This window comes from Musa acuminata, chromosome BXJ2-5 (genome assembly GCF_036884655.1).
Source record: "Musa acuminata AAA Group cultivar baxijiao chromosome BXJ2-5, Cavendish_Baxijiao_AAA, whole genome shotgun sequence".
NCBI classification, from domain to species: Eukaryota; Viridiplantae; Streptophyta; class Magnoliopsida; order Zingiberales; family Musaceae; genus Musa; species Musa acuminata.
Window position 1 is genome coordinate 12,111,252 of NC_088342.1, and position 21,461 is coordinate 12,132,712.

General features: G+C 44.1%; 3 protein-coding genes across 6 annotated transcripts; 2 read left to right on the forward strand and 1 right to left on the reverse strand.

Moving 5' to 3' along the window:
* Window positions 1–462: 462 nt before the first annotated feature.
* Window positions 463–2,715, forward strand: LOC103973162 (uncharacterized). Its single transcript, XM_009387654.3, has 2 exons — window positions 463–2,242; window positions 2,354–2,715. The coding sequence occupies exons 1-2, from the start codon at window positions 725–727 to the stop codon at window positions 2,477–2,479; spliced, it is 1,644 nt and encodes a 547-aa protein (XP_009385929.2). The 5' UTR covers window positions 463–724; the 3' UTR covers window positions 2,480–2,715.
* A 10,694-nt stretch (window positions 2,716–13,409) lies between these two features.
* On the forward strand, window positions 13,410–14,549 carry LOC135611529 (F-box/kelch-repeat protein At1g23390-like). Its single transcript, XM_065107168.1, has one exon. It carries the CDS (start codon window positions 13,410–13,412, stop codon window positions 14,547–14,549), a length of 1,140 nt encoding a protein of 379 aa, XP_064963240.1.
* An 842-nt stretch (window positions 14,550–15,391) lies between these two features.
* LOC103973164 (tobamovirus multiplication protein 2A) lies at window positions 15,392–20,480 on the reverse strand. Of its 4 annotated transcripts, none has more exons than XM_065108890.1 (8): window positions 20,323–20,480; window positions 19,792–20,141; window positions 18,438–18,537; window positions 17,711–17,791; window positions 17,526–17,630; window positions 16,396–16,605; window positions 16,185–16,297; window positions 15,392–15,578 (listed from the first exon to the last, which is right to left on the reverse strand). In XM_065108890.1, exons 2-7 carry the CDS (start codon window positions 20,037–20,039, stop codon window positions 16,190–16,192), a joined length of 852 nt encoding a protein of 283 aa, XP_064964962.1. In that variant the 5' UTR covers window positions 20,040–20,141; window positions 20,323–20,480; the 3' UTR covers window positions 15,392–15,578; window positions 16,185–16,189. The 4 variants fall into 4 exon arrangements, with proteins under 4 accessions (XP_064964962.1, XP_064964963.1, XP_009385932.2 ...); XM_065108891.1 differs by lacking the exon at window positions 15,392–15,578 and adding an exon at window positions 15,615–15,937; XM_009387657.3 differs by lacking the exon at window positions 15,392–15,578 and having other exon boundaries at window positions 16,029–16,297.
* Window positions 20,481–21,461: the final 981 nt, after the last annotated feature.

The following is a 21,461-nucleotide window of genomic DNA, read 5'->3' on the forward strand; positions in this document are numbered from 1 at the left end:
ATCTTAGTTCTTGTGCCATAGGTCAAGTCATCTATATGGCTTCAACCGAATAAAAAATCATATAGTCATATAAAAACTTTACGTAGCTATATGACCTGTATAAAAAATATGTATGTTTGAACTTTCGCATAAAATTTTATGTAGTCACAAATAAGCATCGTTAATATAACATTAACTATAATGTGAAATAACCCAACTGTTAGGTCTGTTTTGATGAAATCTATAATGTTGCTGCATCAAATACTGAACACCGCTTTCTGAAAAGTTGATTGTGGTAATGGCATCAGTGAGTCAGAGGATTCGCACCGTTTCAGATGCATGTTTGCTGCCCTTCTCAAAATATTTGGATCGTATTTAACTCGACCTGGTTCGACTCGGTGCTTTGTACCGAGTTGATGAGTTCAGGTACCGTAAACATAAAGCGTCACATCCTGATCTCACTCTGACCATGTTTATTTTTCCCAAGAAACGAGAGAAACAGAGAGACAGAGAGAGAAAGAGAGAGAGAGAGCGGAGGACGCGTGTTCCGTGGAAGAGGCGCATGCCTCTCTCTTCCTCTCGTCTCCCCTTCTCTTTTCCCACTTCATTTCTCTGATCGTGTTTGATGTTTCTTCTTCCGTCGCCGGCTTCTTCTCCTCCCCTTCATGTTCTCAGAGCCAAAACAGCGACAAAGTACGGATAAGGTATTGCAAGGAGACGAAGATTCTGGTATAGTGAAGGAGCCATGAAAGGTGGTGGCGGCAGCAAACACAAGGATGCCTGGAGTAATGGCAATAGCAAGCCTTCTGTGTCCCTTCTTTCTTCCAGGGATGCCAAGCCATCGTCATCCTCCTCCTCCATCCCAAGGCTGATGATCTTTCTCGTCCTCTCCATTATCGTGATCTACCTCGTCTACCCTCTCCACGTCTTGCTCTCCAGCCCCCCTTGCCCCACCTCCTCCACCACCACCGACTCCCTCATCCACCTCTCCTCCCCCAATCAAACCAAGAGAGACGCTAGCAGACTCGATACCATCGCCAAATCGCCCCCGCCTCCTTCTCCTCCGCCTCCACGGCCCACCTCTGCGGCTGTTCTGACGGAGACGGCAACTGGGCTGCAGCACATCGTGTTCGGTATCGCGGCGTCCGCCAAGCTGTGGGAGCGCCGCAAGGAATACATCAGGCTCTGGTGGCGGCCCCGGCAGATGCGTGGCTTCGTTTGGCTCGACAAGCCCGTCAAGGAATTCAACTCGTCCTACACCCGCGACCTACCGCCCCTAAAGATATCCGGCGACACGTCCCGGTTCCCTTACGCCCACAGGCGCGGCGACCGCTCCGCCATCCGCATCTCCCGCATCGTCTCCGAGACTTTCCGCCTCCGTCTCCCTGGCGTCCGGTGGTTCGTCATGGGCGACGACGACACTGTTTTTATCGCTGACAACCTCGCCCGCTTCCTCTCCCGCTTCGACCATCGCCAGCCCTACTACATCGGGTCTCCTTCCGAGTCCCACCTACAGAACATCTACTTCTCCTACGGCATGGCCTACGGCGGCGGCGGGTTCGCCATCAGCGCCCCCCTCGCCGCCGCCCTCTCCCGTGTCCAGGACCGCTGCCTTCGCCGCTATCCGGCCCTCTACGGCAGCGATGACCGCATCCAAGCCTGCATGGCCGAGCTCGGCGTGCCCCTCACCCGACACCCGGGGTTCCACCAGTACGACGTCTACGGCGACCTGCTCGGCCTTCTCACCGCCCATCCCGTGGCTCCGCTCCTCTCCTTCCACCACCTCGACGTCGTCCAGCCCATCTTCCCACGCGTCCGCTCCCGCGCCGCCGCCCTCCGCCGGCTCTTTGAGGGCCCCGTCCGCCTCGATCCCGCCGGGGTGATGCAGCAGTCCATCTGCTACGAGACCCAGCGGCCGTGGACAGTGTCCGTGGCCTGGGGCTTCGCGGTGCTGGTGGCGCGGGGAGTGACGTCGCCGCGGGAGATGGAGATGCCGGCACGGACGTTCCTCAACTGGTACCGCCGCGCCGACTACACGGCCTACGCCTTCAACACACGCCCCGTGGCGCGCCACCCGTGCCAACGGCCCTTCGTTTACTACCTCTCGGCCACCCGATACGACGCCGCCCGACGGACTACCGTCACGGTGTACGAGCGCCATCGCGACTCGCGCCCGACGTGCCGGTGGCGGATGCCCGACCCCGGCGCGCTCGTGGACAGCATCCTCGTCTATAAGAAGCCCGACCCGGGCCTCTGGGACCGAGTAAGCAGTTCTTTATGGTGGTTCTTCAGATCAGAATCCAAGGATGAGCTATGGTGTGACATGTTTATAGATTCGCAATCTAATGTATTCTGATCATGTTCTTTTTGGCAGTCTCCAAGGAGGAACTGCTGCAGGGTGAAGGCCTCGCCCAAGGAGGGGAAGAGGGGAGACAGGACGATGGCAATCGAGGTTGGGGTGTGCCAAGAAGGCGAGGTCACTGAGATCTTGGATTCCTAGCTCTGTCCCTGTCGCTTCCATTCTGCCTCTGTAGCAGAGGTCACGACGTCTTCTGTGTAGCTATTCTTTATAATTTTCTGCATCCTCTGTTCCTTGTTTGTGTAGGCGTAGTCACAGGCGACGCAAAAGGGAGTCGATTGGACAAACTCTTTGTTCCGCTCTTTATGACTGTTCTACAAGAACATTATTAACGTTATCTTTGTTCAAGGAATAGCTCCAAGGAGTCATCTTCCCCACGTAGTTCACGTGCTGTGATGCTACGAAGTTGTTCTTCCCATGTACGAAAAGGGGGAAAACAACAGATACAATGTAGGAACCGAGCATTGCGTATTGGTGCGTCTCGTGGTTTTGGGAACCCAATAAAGTTGCGGGGAGCGTCACGGAGGATCTGCGAGAGAGAGAGAGAGACGCGTCCGACCCTATTTAGCTCTTGACGTTTTGATGGTAGTTGCGGTGTTTGGATTGACCGATCGAATCACGCCTAAAAAGCTTTCACTGATGTGTGTGGCTTTTCAGCATCAAAGAATGTCACATCATACCACAAAATTAGAACACTGGAAGTGGGGTGGGGTTCATAACTGGTCTCCCGGAGCAGGAGCACCATTATGTTGTCCTTCAGAGAAGTTGATACTAGCATCAGCAGTTCGTTGTTGTCTTCTTTCGTCTCGCAACGAAGCAATCCGGGTAATACGGATCCACCTGTCACGGGACGCCGGGATACATGGCTTCAATGGGAAGGTCTTGAAACAGAGAAGCCGGAACGCGACACGTCCGCGCGTCCACCCGCGTCTTGCCGCCCACCGCGCAGCGCGGCTTCGATGAATCGTCAAGAACACTGCGAGTTTTAGTGCAGGAATTGATGCTTAGACACGGAGATCTCATCGAACACAAGCGACGTGCAGTGAAAACAAAAGGGAAAGATAACCGAGTGTGGTGCGCAGAGTCTCCCTGACCACAAGCTCTTTTTACTCGGAGTCGACAACCTTTATGGGTGAGAGAGGATAAAGACACTTGCGAAGCATGCGAGGCAACATCGACAGCTATCTCCCCCAGTATGCATCATGTACGTACTACTGTACAAAGCCAAAAAAACCTTTCAGTCTCCACTGGCACAAGTATCAATATACTGGAATTTAATCTCTAAGCTTATTTCCAAATGTTTTCATACCCTTTTTGCAAAAATGTATTGGAAAAGGAGACGATCCATGGATTCAGATTCCATGTAATGAATAAGTTTCCAGCAAAACATAATATAACTGAATCTTCCAACCATACCATGATCCTACGACAGCAAATACTAATAAGGTCGCTTTGGCATATCTTCGTCAGCGTAGCGTTGATATGGCATATTTTAGCCCCCAGATGAGTCATCACCGATGTCACACGCCACGTCTCAACCAATATCAGAATCCAACGTCGCACACCATCATAACCCCATGACGCACGACAAGATAGGTTCTGTACCGAGACACTATGCGACACGACTATCCCGAGGGCACAAGGCGGTGTCGTCTGACACCGCTCAGGCATCCCCCAAGACACCAGCTCGCCAGAAAAGCCATCCTATCCCACAAGGGTCAACGACCACACCGAATCGAGGCGCAACCAATCCTCATACAATAGTATATAAACCCCTGGTCGACGCCCTGTCACGGCCTTAGTTGGAATTGCATAAGGCGTGAGGCACCCTTACAGCAAAGACGCGAACTTAACTTGCGTTGCCTATGTCACGAGGCACCCTTGCAGCAAAGACGCGAACTTAGCTTACGTTGCCTAAGTCGTGCTTCGCCCTTGCGATTTGCGTCCGCAAAGATCAGCCTACTTGCAACCTCTCACAGGTCCCGAAGGACTTGTAAAAAGAGAAAGTTGATTAGTTCGAAGAACGAGCGATGGACAAGTCCCGACGTCTCGCGAAAAGGGGAAGCTTTACAAGCAATTCAGCGAGCACCTTGCATACACAAGAGAAAAGAGGGAGAGGAGGGAAACAAGGACTTTAGAAGGTTGAACGAACAACTGCAAGTCTACAAACAGTTGCTCACCGAGTGCCGGGCGCGACAACAAGTTCCTGTCAAGGGAACGTGCGAACTTGCAAAAGATTATTCAATGCCCGAGACTATACGGAAGTGGACTACAGAAAACAGCCCATGGCACACGAAGACGGAGCTGTTTTAGGTTGTTTTAGGGTTGTTTTGCTCGGTTTAGTGAGCGGTCGCTTTGTAGCGCTGCAACTTGTTCGAACTTACATTTTTACAAGCAGAATGACTCAAAACCAAGACAAAACATGCTACCAAGCAGCTATACATGTAGATGAGAGCGACGAACGGTTCGTTGAATGGAGTTGTTGCGGGTGCGCGACGATCATTCATGACATTCGGAGCCCACTTAAACTGTCGACGCCCTCATCGACGCTTGTTGGTAGTTGTTGATAATTGTTTCTTCATGTCGCAGGGCATCTTCGGGCTCCCAATTGGCTTCAGTTTGGGGAAGCTTTCGCCACTTCACTAAGTACTCGATCTGCTCAACTCCATTGGGTAGCTTTATCTTACGATCCGCTAAAATGGTTTCAACTCGCTTCTCATCGGAGACTCTGGTGAGGGCTAGCCGAGTTGGAATATTTCAGAAAGCATTTTGTGGATCCGAGTGGTAGGCTTTTACGTTGCTGGCATGAAGAACATTATGAATTTTGAACCACGCCGGTAGTTGCAACTTGTAGGAGACGTTGCCTACCCTACTGATAATTGGGAAGGGCCCTTCATACTTGCGCACCAATCCTTTGTGGACTTTATTCCTAAAGAATTGGGGTGATACTGGTTGGAGCTTTACCAACACCAAATCGCCGACCTTGAACTCTTGTGGTTGCCTTCCTAAGTTTGCCTACTTCTTTATCCTTTTTGTCGCCTTCTCCAAGTAAGCCCGCATAATATCTGCATTTTGGTGCCACTCCTTTGCGAAGTGGTAGGTTGACGGACTACTCCTAGTATACCCAATTGCCATGGTATGAGGAGTTGATAGTTGTTGTCCTGTAATGATCTCGAAGGGGCTCTTGTTGGACGCAGAGCTCCGCTGCAAGTTGTAGGAGAATTGGGCAATGTCCAACAACTTCACCCAATCTCGTTGGTTAACACTCACGTAGTGCCGAAGATATTGCTCTAGGAGCGAGTTTATCCTCTCGGTTTAGCCATTCGTCTAGGGGTGGAGGCTTGTGAAGAAGTATAACTTGGATCCCAACAATTTGAATAGCTCGGTCCAGAATCGTCCCAGGAACCGAGCATCTCGATCACTAATGATATTATGCAGGACTCCCCAATACTTCACCTACTTCACCACATCCTTCATCATCAGCTTGGCTGCCTCCTCTGCTGAATAGTGTAGGAGAGCAACAATGAAAGTTGTATACTTTGAAAATCGATTGACTACCACGAGTATCGATCCGAGTCTCCCTACTAGTGGCAAGCTTGATATGAAGTCCAAGGAAATGCTCTCTCACGGCCTTTCTGGTATGGGCAACAGCTCCAAAAGTCCCACCGACTCCACTTGTACGGCATTCACGCGCTCCACTTTCCGACTCAATTCATCGGCCATGACATTTGCCTTTCCAGGCTTATTCTCCATTGTCATATCAAATTCAACCAAGAAGTCCTATCATCAAGCTTGTTTTGGGGAAAGTTTCTTCTGCGTTTGGAAATATCTCAGAGCGAAAAGTCTATCCTTAGCACAAATCGCGATCTGAGAAGGTAGTGTCGCTAAACTCGTAGACAATGGATCACCGCTGTCATCTCCTTCTCGTGCACTGGATACCACCGCTCAGTCTCATTGAGCTTACGGCTCTCATAGGCTATCGGATGACCCTCCTGCATGAGTACTCCTCCAATAGCAAAGTCTGAAGCATCTGTATGGACTTCCAAAGGCTCTCCAGAGTCTGGTAATTTGAGCACTGGTTCTTCAAGAATAGCAGCCTTCAGATCTTGGAATGCTATTTCACATTTGTCAGACCACTTCTAAGGCTGCTCCTTCTTCAGCAACTCCGTCAGTGGAGTTGCACGATTCGAATACCCTGCTATGAAGCGTCGATAGTAGTTGACGAAACTAAGGAAGAATCTCAACTCTAGTACCTTCTTTGGAGTTCGCCATTCTGCAACCACTTGCACTTTTGATTTATCCATTCGAATGGAACCATCACCGATTCGATGCCCCAAGAATAAGATCTCCATTTGGGCAAAGTAGCATTTCTCCCTTTTTATGAACAAAGTGTTCTCCCTGAGAACCTTGAAAATTATCCGAAGGTGCTTGACATGCTTCTCGAGCATTTGACTGTAGACGATGATATCGTCCAAATAGACGACCACGAACTTATCCAAATACTCCTTGAATAGCTGATTCATGAGAGTGCAGAACATGGCCGGAGCATTGGTTAAGCCAAAAGGTATCACTAAGAACTCAAACGCTCCATACCTGGTCACACAAGTAGTCTTCGCTTCATCGCCTTCAGCAATGCACACCTGCCAATACCCCGACCTAAGGTCGAGTTTTGAGAAATACTTGACTTTGTCCAATTGGTCGAACAAGTCCGCAATGAGCGGGATGGGATACTTGTTCTTCACTATCACTTTGTTGAGGGCTCGGTAATCGATGCATAGTCGGAGGGTCCCATCTTGTTTCTTCTGGAAGAGAACTGGAGCTCCGAATGGTGCTTTAGAGCTGTGAATGAGACCACTGCTTAGCAATGTATCTAACTGCTTCATGAGTTCTGCCAACTCTAGCGGGGGCATGCGGTAGGGTGGTCTCACTGGAGGCTTCACTCTTGGCTCTAGCTCGATATTGTGATTCACGCCTCTGCGTGGAGGAAGAGTCTTCGGTAACTCGGGTGACATAATGTCATTGAACCGTTTCAGGTCATTCTCCACCACAACATGTTCTTGAATGGCCTTCTCGTTGAGTGGATCTAGCTTCATAGCAGCTACGAATGTTAATTCACCTTTTCGTACCCCTTTCTTCAGTTGCAATGCCGATATATGTTGGGGTTCCTTGGTTCCTCTTTGAGAGACGGGAACCACGTAGGGGTCATCACCTCCCATCATACACAGGGAGTTTAGGAACAGCATTGGCACCAACTTCGCCATGTGTATGAACTTCATTCCAAGAATCACTTGGAAGTCGTCCAATGGCACCACCATCATGTTGGTGTTCCCGCTCCATGTTTCGATCTGTCCCTAGATTCAATCCAGAGCCGAGCTCACTCACTCGGTCCCCAAGTTCAAACTGGAGCTGAGCTTAATCACTCAGCCTCTAGGTTCGATTCCTGCTCGGGTCACTCCAGATCGCCCCCGACTAGCGACCCACTGGCACCGAAACTGGAACCAAGCTTACTCGCTCAGCCCCCAAGTTCAACCCGGAACTGAGCTTACTCGCTCAGTCCCCAGATTCAATTCAGAGCTGAGCTTACTCACTCGATCCCCAGATTCAATCCAGAGCCGAGCTCACTCACTCGGTCCCCAAGTTCAAACCGGAGCCGAGCTTAATCACTCGGCCCCTAGGTTCGATTCCTGCCCGGGTCACTCCAGATCGCCCTCGACTGGCGACCCGCCAGCATCGAAACCGAGCTTACTCGCTCGGCCCCCAGGTTCAATTCGGATTCGCCCCCTGAGTCATATCTCAATCGATCTAGTGCCCGAATCATCGGCCTAACCCGTTATCCAAGTCGCTTCACGTCGACTCTAATTCGCCCCCGACAAGTCTTTAAATCGAGCCGCCTCGATTCGCTTGCTGACTTGCGAACTCGACAGCCGTAGCTCTAAGCCATGCGAAACCCATCATCTGAACTGAGACACGTCGGGTTCGCTCTACAGGTCTTGTCTGGCCGATTTCGAAGTTTAGGTATCGCCTCATCAGGCCCCACCGTTCGATCAGCATGATTAATCCTATCCAAATCACGGGGCACCGCCCCTCTAAAAACCACTCTCCGATGAGTCAATCCGGCTTCCCCATGTGAGCAACCAGCACAATCGCGTCCTTCAGCTCCAAGCATGCCTCCCAGCCCATTAGGGACCTAGCGGCACGCTTTGGAGAGGGAAGGGGGGAGAAGTGATATGGAATATTTTGGCCCCTAGATGAGTCATCACCGGCGTCACACGCCACGTCCCAACCAATATTAGAATTCAACACCACATGCCATTAGAACCCCATGACGCACGACAAGCCAGGTTCCGTAGTGAGACACTATGCGACACGACTATCCCGAGGGCTCGGGGCGGTGCCGTCTAACGCTGCTCAGGCATCCCCCAAGACGCCAGCTCATCAAAAAAGTCGTCCCATCCCACAAGGTCAATGGTCACACCAAACCGAGGCATAATCAATCCTCACACAATATATACCCCTGGCCAATGCCCAGCTAGAGGAGGAGAAAAAAACTCAATATCAAATACTCCATTGACTTGTTCGTCGGAGGGGCCAAAGTCGGGAAGCACCCGACGAAGGCCATTTTGTAAGAAGGCGAACACCCCCGAACGACGAGCGCCTCAATCCGAGAATTGCCATCCAGTACACAAGGACGCACTGCCATTCATCCCGGAGTCGGAGAGATGCATCCCACCACAAACGACGCTCGAGTCGGCAAACTAAGAAGCTCGGATCAACATCCTCTCACAAAAGCCCAACTGACTCCGCCAACCCGACTCTTGTCCGAGTTGCTCCGAAATGACCACTCCTGACCGACGAACATCTCGACCTAGAAGACACCTTTCATCGCACAAAGGAGAGCAGTGAGTCGGCTCGGATCCCGACCAATGTCGGCCAACATTCCTTCCCGAGGGCGCTGCCACCTCATCATCCTACCCACCCAACAAGAAACTCCCGATATCGACCTATGGCCCTAACTGTATTGACTCATCGACCACGATACTTTTGTTCACTATCAAGCACGTTGGGTAATCTCACTCGACTCAACCATCGTGCACTTTTGGCAACACATTTTGTGAATAGGCTTCCATGTTTCATCAATAACAAATCAATCATATACTGTCTTTATTATCTCACTGTACTTAACCTGCCTTGACACAGTCAGATTCGTTGGTCGATAATAATTGGATTCTAATCAAATATTTAAATATCATTATATATATATATATATATATCTAAATCTTGAATATTATTAATTTCGATGAAAGAAAATATTCAAGATACCTTTTTAGATCCTCTCTTTTCAAATATCGATATTTATCACAAAAGGTGTTGCCTTTTTGTGACGTGCAAAAATGGGAGAGAGGTGAAGACAGATATCGCCTATAATAGGTGGGACTTTTTGTGATGCTTCAAAAACAGGGGAGAGATAAAAGAGGGCTGGTTTTATCGAAAACGGTAATAACAAGAGGTTTTTCGATTCGCTCAAATAAAATATTTTGATTCGATATTGAATAATGATACACACCTCTTTCTCACATGGTACGTTATATTTTAATCTGACATTAATGTTTTTTTTATTACAGATCTATTTCTAGTTAATGAAATTTAATTATAAAAAATTATTATTATTATTATTATTATTATTATTATTATTATTATTATATATGTATATGATTGAATTTGTTCAATTATTGTTTCACTTTTGGATTAATATTATTTCTGAATTATTTATTTGATGTATTATGTTCGATCAAAAAGATACCCTTACTTGCCAACGATGCAACACGGGTGAAACTGCTTTAGAATGCATGTTGCCAACCGTGGACGGTCGTCGCAGCTTGCTGCCATAGGAAGTGTGTCGATTGGGTGACGACTTGCTTTGGTCGCCTACAGGTGGAGGATCCAACGGATGGCGACGCTGCATTACCGACCGAAAAAAGAACCGTGGCTCATGATGACGCAGTGGTGGCACTGCGTGCGACGATCAAGGGCCGTGAGGCAACGGACGACAGGCCTCATGAGAATGGAACGCTGAGGAAGAAGAAAGATGGGTTTAGGGCTTCCTGTCCCTTGGTTCGTTATTTTACCGGTTTTATCTCTAAGAAATCAAATATTTTCGATATATATATATATATATATATATATATATATATATATATATATATATATATATATATATATAACAACTTGGAGGATTGATAAAAAACAAAAAAGAATATTTGGTTTGCAAACCTAAGAAATTCTTTTGTGACTTTAAATAAGATTCTAGACAATTACATATAAATTTTTGAAATGCAATTATATTATTCAAATTTAATAAAAATATTATTAATCAGTATATATATCTAAAGATTAGTGAGGATTTATTAGAAAGATTTAATATGCACCTTTGTTTAACGAATGCTACGCTTATGACTAAAGGTGAAAAATTCAATCTAAGTTAGTTTCTTAAAAATGATTTGAAAAAGAATCAAATAAAGTGTATTCAATATGCATACGTAATTAAAAATTTATTATATGCTCAGATCTATATTAGACTAAATATTAATTTTGCAATTAGAATATTAGGAAAATATTAGATTTATCTAATAATAAAATACTACAAGAGTGCAAAGAAAGTAATAAGATTTATACAAGGAATGAAGGATTAAATGCTTAGATATAAAAGATTAGATCAACTTGAAATGATAGTATTTTCAGATACTGATTTTGTAAATTATCTCGATATTAAGAAGTATACTTTAATATTTATATTTATTTTAGTTGAAGAGATAGTTTATAAAAATATATTATTATATTATTAATAGTAGAAGCTGATTTAGTGATATGTTTTGAGATCACTGATCAAGCTTTATAACTACGAAAGTTTATCTCAAAACTTTGTGTGGTCAACTCAATTGTTAAGTCAGTAAAGATATTTTGTAATATATCATAGTAATTTTTTTCTTTAAGAATAATAAGTACTATGACAATTCTTAGCATATTGATATATAATACTTAGTGGTTAAAAAAAAGGTTTAAAAATAATAAATGTTAGTTAAGAATTTTAGTTTCACTGTATAGATTGTTGGCTCATTCACTAAGGTCTTATAGCTTTAGATATTTAAAAAAAATATTCTCAGTTTGTAGTTAGTCATAAAAGATATGATAATGTATATTTGAGTAGATATTATAATTGATATTTTTACTTTATATAATTAAAGTTATTATTTTTGTTATTCTGTTTTTTATTTATACATATACATATTATGTTTGTACGTGATTACAAGCTTGTCTTTGCAAGATAAATTATACTGATAATTATGAAATGCATTGAGAAGGACTAATAATATTGTAATACAAAAAAGGAAGTACGACGCAAATAACATATAACCATTATGACTTACATTGATAGTCTAACATGATATAGTATTATAATATTTATTGAAACTATCAACATGTTTTCTAAACTCATGCATGTATAAATTATTTTTTAAAACATAAAATATAATTAAATATAATTATTAAAAAAACTTTATTATTATAATTTTTAAATTTTTGTTTTACATCTTTGTGGGTTTATAAGCTAAGTGGAAGAATGTTAACCGGGTATGTGGCTCATAACCTAAATGATGAGATGTATTAAGGATAATGATTGAATTATAATTAAAGATTTAAATATCGATATTTATATAAGTTAAAATCTTGGATATTGATCTTGATGGAAGGGAATATATGAGATTAGACCCTCTCTCCTCTTATAGGTAATTCCATCGTGTGTTTGAATGCTTTTGAAGCACAACTCCATTAATAATGGTGATCTTATGAAAAAGTATAAGAGAGGTAAAAAGGGTGAAGACGGATACAAAAAGATAACAATAAAAGGTATTTCGACTCAATATAAGCACGCAGACATGTTAGATTTTAATTTTGGTATAAATGTTTCGAAGTTGCATATATATTTCTAACACGAAATTGTTAACTCCCATATTTCCCAAGTCTCGTTTACATCTGTTGTGCATGAGAAGAAGCCGAGATGGAAGAACAGCAAGAGAAGAAGGCGCAGAGTGTCGTCGATGGCGATGACCTGAACGCTGTTGTTTCCCGGCGAAGAAGAAGAGCGGCAAGAGAAGGAAGTCTTCAAATTTCGTGTTATTATTATTAACTTGTACGTGAAGTTGTTGATGAGGACTTGGTATAAAAAGCCAAAAATAAATAAAAAAAAACACATTGGTACGATTCCATGGGAGTCCACGCTGTAAACATGATCCCCTTTGTGTTTCAATCAATCCACGTAATGAACTTGCTTTACGTTTCAATCACGAGTAAAGTAGTTCCTTTTGTGAACCGAGTGCGATTTCTCTATCTACACTAAAGAAGAGAGTGGTTTGGTCATCTGCCCCAGATTGAAGGGTGGAGTCAAGAGATGAGAGGAGATCCATCGTGTTGATTCGGTATGAGTTGTGCCCGATAACTTGCAGTTGCCACGAGACAGAACTTCAACCGGCGAAGCATCAGCCGAACTCTGTGACTACATATCAAATTGCAGTAACACATTTTGCGTACGATTTTCCCACGTCGCTTATTTTAATCCTGGATTCTATTTTCTTACGTGAAGATAAGACGTCATTCGGATCGGATCCCGCAACGTGCGGCTCACACACACTCACTCGGATACTTTTAATAACCCCAACCAACCATCCCCGAGTCACACATCCTTCACCTAAACGAAAAAAACGACGACAACAAACACACAGCTCGAGCTTCCCGCTTTCAACAGTCGGCCAACTAGCGAAAAGGAAATACACAATAATTGATCTCTCCCCCCCCCTTCCTGCGATCCCTCTTTGACATCGTGCCATCACAACTGGGACCCACAATTTGGCGGAGCTACCTGGTGCCTGGTTCGACCGACTCACGCAGACACCATCTCATATGACACAGGTGGGGCCCATGTCGAGGACGTGCGACCTAACGCAGGTTGGCGTCTTCATAACGTCCAACACAGGCGGATGAATGGATGAGAGAGAGAGAGAGAGAGAGAGAGAGAGAGATGGAACAACGGCCGAAACAAAAAGAGGCGGCGGCGGATACTGCCCTCCACGGCGACGTGTTGGACGCCATCGTCTCCCGCGTGTCTCCCCTCGACCTTCTCCCAGCCTCCCGCGTCTCCAAGGCTTGGCGTACCGCCGTCCTCTCCTCCCCGCGCCGCCCGCCACCGTGGTTCATCCTCCACCACCTGGGTCGTCGCCAGGTTGCCGCCGCCTTTGACCCCCTCTCCAGCGCGTGGCGGTCTCTCCCCTTCGCGCCCAGCTACCCTTCCCACCGCCAGGGCCCCCAGCCGCAGCAGGTCTCCTCCTACATGCTCTCCCCCGGAGGCGGCACCCGCCTTTGCGTCCTCTCTGTCTCGGCGCTAGCCCTCGCCACAGACCCCTTCGGCGCTTCTTGGCGCCAGCTGGAGCCGCCGCGCTACTCGCGGACGGACCCGGTGGTGGCCGTCGTTGGGACCCGCGTCGTGGTGGCCGGCGGCGCGAGCGACCTCGAGGACGGAGAGAACGCGGTCGAGGTGTTCGACGGAGGCGCCAGCGGCGCATGGGTTTCGTGTGAGCCCATGCCGGAAGCCTTCAGATGGTCCGAATCGATCTCCTCGGCGGCGGTGGGGCGGAGGCTGTACGTTCTGGAGAAGCAGTCACCCTTCACCTTGAGCTGGTTCGACGTGGAATCCAGGCGGTGGGGGCCGGCGCGAGGCGTGCGCGTGCCGGACCCGACCGTGCGACACGCGGCCATCGGGTTCGCGAACGGGCGCCTGCTGCTGGCGGGGGCGGGCGGGATCGGGACGGGGTTCGGCTGGAGGGCGGAGAGCGTGCGGCTGTGGGCGGTGGACGAGGAATCCCTGCAGGTAGAGGAGGAGGTAGGGAGCATGCCGCGGGCGATGGTGGAGGAGCTGGTGGGGGACGGGGGGTGGGGCCTGTCGTCGCTCGGATTCCTGAGCGAGGGGAGGTTCGCCTACGTCTACAACCCGTCCTACCCGAAGGATTTATTCCTGTGCGAGCTGGAGGAGGGCGGCGGGTGCAGGTGGGAAAGCGTCCCGCGGCCAGCGTGCATGGAGGAGCGCCCGACGCACAGGGTGGTGGTCGGCTGCTGCCAAGTAGGGGTGGAGGACCTAATGATGGGCAAAGATAGGACCGTCTAAGCTTGGACCAAGAAAAGAATGCCGGCAGTGGCCTCGGCTTTAGCTTTAGCTTTAGCTTTTCCTGGAGACACTGGGAGGTGGCCGCAACCCATGAAGCAGCCTTTTGCAGGGGAGGTGGCCACTCAGAAGGTACGAAGAAGATTGACATCTACTATATATTAAATATTTGTTTGATTCACGCATTATGTATATCTGCTTGATGATTTTGTGATCCAGCCAATAACAGCTTCTGCATTCTCTGGACACTGATAATTATATAAGACACTTTAATCATCACTTCGATAGGATATGGTTGGATCGGATCTTATCTTCTTCTATTGCCTTTCCTGCTACTTATCTGTTTTTCGTAAAGTTTGTTTCTTTTAAGCGCCTAGCTGTTGTTGTTATAGTGCGTGCTCTGCTCTCTACCATAACTCAGAAAGAATACTGATTCGATCATTAGAAGAGGTTTTTGTTGAATGCAAGTAATTGGTGGGGTGGATCGACGAAGTCGAGAACACCTCAGCTATAAAAAAATTTATCTAGTTTGGTAACTCATTTATATATACAAAAACTATAAAATCGATTATTATTTTTAATTATTTGACATCATCGTCATCATCCTTCCATAAGCTTTTACTATAATCGACCTTTCACCTATCACGTCGACAAAGTTGCAGGAGTTCCTATTGTCAACTGTATTAAAGGAGCGACTCATTTGCAATGACATGCTCGCCCAATCCCTTTGCCTTTATGTCGATTTCAACTTAATATATCGTATTTACAATTAATGCGATATTTCCTAATGTCAATTGTATGCATGGTACAGAAATGCTTAATGACAAGCTAAAAAAATGTGAAAATAAGGGTAAAATATTGTCAATATTAGTTGCCAATATGTGATTTTGATAAGTACATGTTCGGATTACAGGCTTGTAAGTAATAATTGTGCAGAAAGTTAAACCCCAGTCTGACTTTATGATAAGAATTATGCTGCAGGGAAGTGAATCATCATCTTACACCAAAATTAGGCAGAATTTGTGGGTGTACCTGGTTTCACATGAGTGCAACAATCAATTCTTCTGATGCTGAAAGTATTCTTTCTGATATTAATATGACCATGGATGATGGAAGTTCTCCAATATAAGATCATGAAAACAGAACAAATCTAAAAAAAAAAGAAAGAACATAGCTTTTGAGTTCCACGGAAATAACAGCAGAGGATGAGCTGAAAATAAATGCTCATGTTTTTGCAAATGAAGAAACAAAGGTTCTGCTAATAAAGACGTTAAAGATGTCCAAGGGCAGAAGCTACCGCTGCTTGTTCACCACCTTCCAATGCTCTTCATGAAAGTATATATTGCATGCTCTTAAGATAAGAATATGAAACAGCTGATATTTGATTTAAGCTGTCAAAATGGTCATTCGTCTATATTCAGATATGATGTCAGACTAATTTGATGCCGCAATGCAATTTTATCTGAGAGGTAATGTATCAAGTAAAAGAGAAGAAAGAAGTTTTATGCAGTGAAATCAGGCAGCAAGCTCAAGTGGCAGTTAACCTAAACATTCAATTAAATAGGGAAAACCTCTGGAGAGCTTCACACATCGAAAAGAAGTGACTAGCAAACTGTGCAAGCAAAGCTTCACCCGTACGATGTTCACATAATGATGCAGCGGCCCCTTTCTTCCACCTGAGGTGCAGTAGCTGGTTGATATCTGTTTGGGTCTGATGGGTTGTACGTGAACTCAGAGGTATCAAGACCATACTAGCAGAAGAAAACAACACAAAGAAAGAAAATTAGAACTAACAAGTGTAACAAATTGCAAACACAATCGAAGATTTCCTGCAGAGTGCAGAGATCACCTTTTCCCTCATCCGTTGGCTCCAGGCATCATTTCTGCTAGGACGATGGTCAAGAGTGCCAAGAACAGGTACTCCAGTTGCCGGAGTTCCTTGCCGGTTCATTAATGGCTGTCGGATGGTAGATCTTGGAGCAATATATTCATCATCACTATCATATTCGGCAGGCCTGTTTGCTGCTCTTACAATAAGGGCTAACACAAATACAAAGGCCTGCAGATTATATTCATATAATTCCTAAGTCCACAATGGAGCTTCACACAGATGTATAATAAATTAATGATCTTAATAAAATAAAGATTAATTAGTGCAAAACAATTTAAGACATTACTCAACTTCAGGGTTGCAACTGGCATGTGAAAATATCCTAGGTTATTCTTGAATAAATCTGTGTGGCTTGGTCCCCTCTATAACAGGAAGTGATCACTGAATGCACAAAGGATCAAACAAAGTTGTTTCCAAGTAACTTGGACCCAACCAAAGCTTAAATCCTGAAAGGAACTGTACAGATATCTTACAAGGATCAACCAAAGTTGATTCCAAGTAAATTGGACCCAAATAAAGCCTAAATCTTAAAATGAACTATACAGATATCTTACTTGGACCCAACCAAAGCCTAAATCCTAAACTGAACTATACAGATACCTTACAAGAGGAGAGGATACCCATCCAATATTGACCTCTGACAATAAAGAAGTTAAAACAACCCAGATCACTTGCATGAACACAAACTAACAGCCATTTTTATGGTCATGACCATACACGACTAGAGGAGCATTTTAAGTGTTATCTTAAAAGAACTAGTAACAACTGACTGCAGCTTTTCTAAGAACTTTTGCTAATTTCTAAAGACTTACAGCAGGAGCATCTGATAGAAAACAATGGATCAAGTATCACACTTATTATAGATAATATATTTTGGATTTAACCAACATATCATCGAAGTGAATTTCTATGAAGTAATCATGAGACAATAGTGAAAAGTGTGGCCATATATAGTCAAAAACTTGTTTTGTTCAAAAAACAAAAAGTCAATATAAATAGTCAGAATATTGATCAACACAAAAGAAGGAATATGAAATATTTTTTCTACCTCTGCTTAAAAGCCTGAAAGGGTCATAGATCACACTCACCTCTAAAATAACAGCTCCAAGAGCAACCCACTTTGCTATCTTCCAGTTATCCTCCAAAAAATTATATATAGTCTCAAAATTTCCAGTTTTATCATCAGGAATCAGCTGCAGGAACTCAACATCAGAACCCACCAAAAGAAAAACGAAAGGCAGAAAAGAGGTTACAGATATTAAAAGTATCTCACATCCTTCCAGCTATGGTCAAAGATTATGAAAGCAGCAGCAGCCACCTCAACTAGAACCAACAAGATCACTAGAAAAGCATACTGTTTTGGGGTTAAGGAAAGCATTATATTGACAATAAAAGAGTGTCTACTTAAGTGAGACTAGATAATATGTCCACTTAGATTTATTGAGAAAGAACACATGGTCAAAGATGACAGATTTTATTATTTGTCCTCGTGAATGACAATATCCCATATGTAATGTTCTTTTTTTTCCTCAAGTTATACAAAAGACAGTTTCCTACATTGCTGAAGTACTACTGGTGTGGCATCACCTCAATTTGTTCGGTTGGAACCTACCTTCAGTGGGAAACCTCATGGCCTTTGTTTATGGCCATAATGTTATCATTTGATCATTTAGAACAAGCAACCTTATAGCACAAACTCATTTGATGGAACACTAGGCTTGCAATATTTTACAATGGTTTTACGTTGAATGACTAAATCAAAGAGTATACAATTTGCTATTTAAGATTGCAAAAAATATGGTCGTATGTAGCTTTTTAATATCAATAACATGTGATATATATACAATTAGTGCCAGCCAACTCGAGTGGAACGAACTGAACAATTTGCATGCCAGAAGGCGATACAAGCATATGATTTTATAAAATATAATGCAAACATATCCTAAGTTAATGAACATAAATACAAGAAATGAAAATTAAATTTCAAAATGTCAGGATACACAAGACAGGCAGCACCCGTTTCTTGTTAATGCTCCAATGCAGCCAAAGCATGATATGACAAAGATAATAATCCCAACACCAATAAACAAATAAATGAACCTGCAATAACATCATATCACTAGTTTAGTATTTCCATCAATGGTAATGAATGATAGGTTAAAAAAACAAACATGGACAAAGGATTTAGAAACTGATCAGAGACAAAACATGCTTTTTGGACTGTATATGTGAAGCCATAGCTAGAAACAATAAAGAAATTTAAATTGTTGTCTTCTTAAAGGAACCTAGCGAAGAAAGCAATATAGAAATGAATATCAACCAAATGATAAGGCAGTTTTATTAGCCAGAAAGGTGGTAGAATAAAAAATCTTACAGAATAAACTCTGACATCACAGAAAACAATAATTGTTTTTCCAGTTGAATGGCATGGTATGGAGGCACATTTGGCAGTGTGCAATATATCCAATAGTACTCTGTAGGTACTGTTAAGGCATCCTGGTTGGAATGGTGACAGAAAAAAAAAACAGCTAGAAATACTCTTTCTTTGTCTGCAGGCACATCAATTCCTTGTACGAGTCATTGAACTGGAAGATGGTGTTGCTGAATCTAAAATTTTCTTGGCTTCATATTGCACATATTTCTATGCAATTCCTTGGGGAAAAAGCAATAAAATTCAAATCACTATTAGTGGATCTTCTTCCAATGGATGCTGAGTTGCATGAAGGTGTAACCAAATGATCACATGGAACTCTAGCTTCCAGAACAATGAGTTAAATCATCATAACTGTAAATGTGACTTTATAGCACTAGTGTAATCTTCACGTTTGCCTTATTTTAGCAAAATCGAATTAGTGCATATAGAGCACGAGGTGGGTTGGCAAGAATTGTGGTTAGAGCGAAAGATAAGCTCCACAAAAGAAATGGAAACAGAGAAAATGAATGGTTTTGTGTGATAATAATGCATAATTAACTACTGCACAATCCTAAAGAAATTCAAAACACCACAAAAGGAGGAAAGAATTTCAAGTATGAACATAAGCAGCAAGATTCTTTCGATTATCTAAATCTGCCTTTTTACCAGTTCAGCATCTACTCATACCAAAAGGCACAAATTAGTAAAAGATATCTTTTTTTTTCACGAAATTAAGGATTTTAAACAATTGTTAGCACTTTTATAAATTAACCTAAGACTAAATTTATCTTTTACCATAATAAGCAAAATGAAACAAGCGACAAGCATAACTAGATGATCGATCACATCAACCAACAAAAAGGAAAAAAAGCTGAAACTTTTCAAGTGGAATTAACAGAAATTCCTTCGCCAAGGAACAGCGAATCAGAAGCATCCCATACCAAGCTTTGGGAAGATGATCGAGAAAGCTCGACGAAAGGGACACGGCGACAAGCATGGGCCGTCCAAGCTTCAAGAACTCGGGATCACCGCCCGTCGGCAAAACCAGGTCCTCGCCAACGCCGCTAGAAGAGGCCTTATTCCATATCACCAGCAAATAAATCCCATATCCCACCATCGCCAACCCGGTGAGCGTCAATAGAAAGTTGAGAAGCTTTAACAAGCACTCCCAGAACCCCTTACACGCCATGATCGATATCTAATCGTCCTCGCCCGATCACCGGCCTCCAATCGGAGACCCCGATTGACGGATTCCAAGAAATCGACGCCAAATAAATCAGAAACTTGAGATCTAGAAACAAAAAACGACAAGTTATGTCAAAATTCCCCCCCCCAAAGAAAGGTCTCTTTGGAAGTTTTGAACGGGAAATCATAAAAAAGAAAAAAAAAAAATAAAAGGAAAACCGTGGCAAAAACGAAAGAATTTCAAGTTAAACGATGAATGCTAAGAGAGGAGAAAGCGAGAGGATTGCCCGAACAAAAAAATCCTCCGTTCCACGGCGATCGGAAGGGGGCGTCGAGTTGCCTACGTTCCTTTGCCCTGGCAAAGATGGTCGCCTTCCCCTTCTCCCCCTTTGAACTTTCACCCTTTTAATTAATTTTTTCCTTCCTCCGCTGGGTGGACGAAATAATGTTGATCCGCCACGTGGTGAGCGAAAGTAAGGGGTAACAGCTTGATGGACGGTCATAGAAGCTTGAGAATACGACAACCTGCGGTGGTGCCCACCTCCCTCACATCGCATTCCCTGCTCAAAGAAATGCCCTTGTGATCTCCTAAATTAGTTCGGAGCAGGGAACAGACATAACCACCAATCGAGATCAGCCACGTCGACATAACGTTGCATATGAACACGGGTCCATCGCTGATTGTCGAAGGAGTAAGGATAAAACTATGTAGTAGGAAAGCCTCAAAATTTTGGATTAAAAAGGAATATATATATATATATATATATATATATACAAATATATAAAGGCCAGCCGAGCATAGCAGTTCGCTGTGACCTTGGGTTCGTTTTTCTTTTTTTTGGTCTGGGGCCCAGGATGGGGTAACGTCGCATCCAATCACGCGCGTGGGCTCCCAAACTAACGGTCAAGGAGAAGACGTACAGATGGAGACTCTTCGTTGGGTGGCTTCCTAAGACTGCTCGCTCTCATCTCCTCCTTATCCCACACTTAATATAAAGATAGGGGTGTCGATACGACAATAATAAATTTTAAATATCAAACGTGACAATAAATTTTATAGATGGATTTTTTTTCGATATTCGAGTTATTTTCAATTGACTTAATCTGGATTCAGATATATTTTGATTACGTCAGAGACAAGTTTAGGTAGGAACATGAACACGAATTAGATTCGGAGTTTACTATTAAAGCAATCAGTTAGTTGTGGATAATGTCAAATCTTGGTTTTGATATTGGTTGGGCGGACCCAATCAATTTAAGTTCTAATATCCTTTAAATAATTTTAGAATAGATTTTGATCGTCGATTTGATAAAATTAATCTGATTCGGATATGAATTTTTTTTTTCTTTTTTTTTATCCTGAAGAAAAATTCTTCCTTGTCTCAATTATGGCTGTAGGACCATTCTTCCCCTCATCTAAACACGA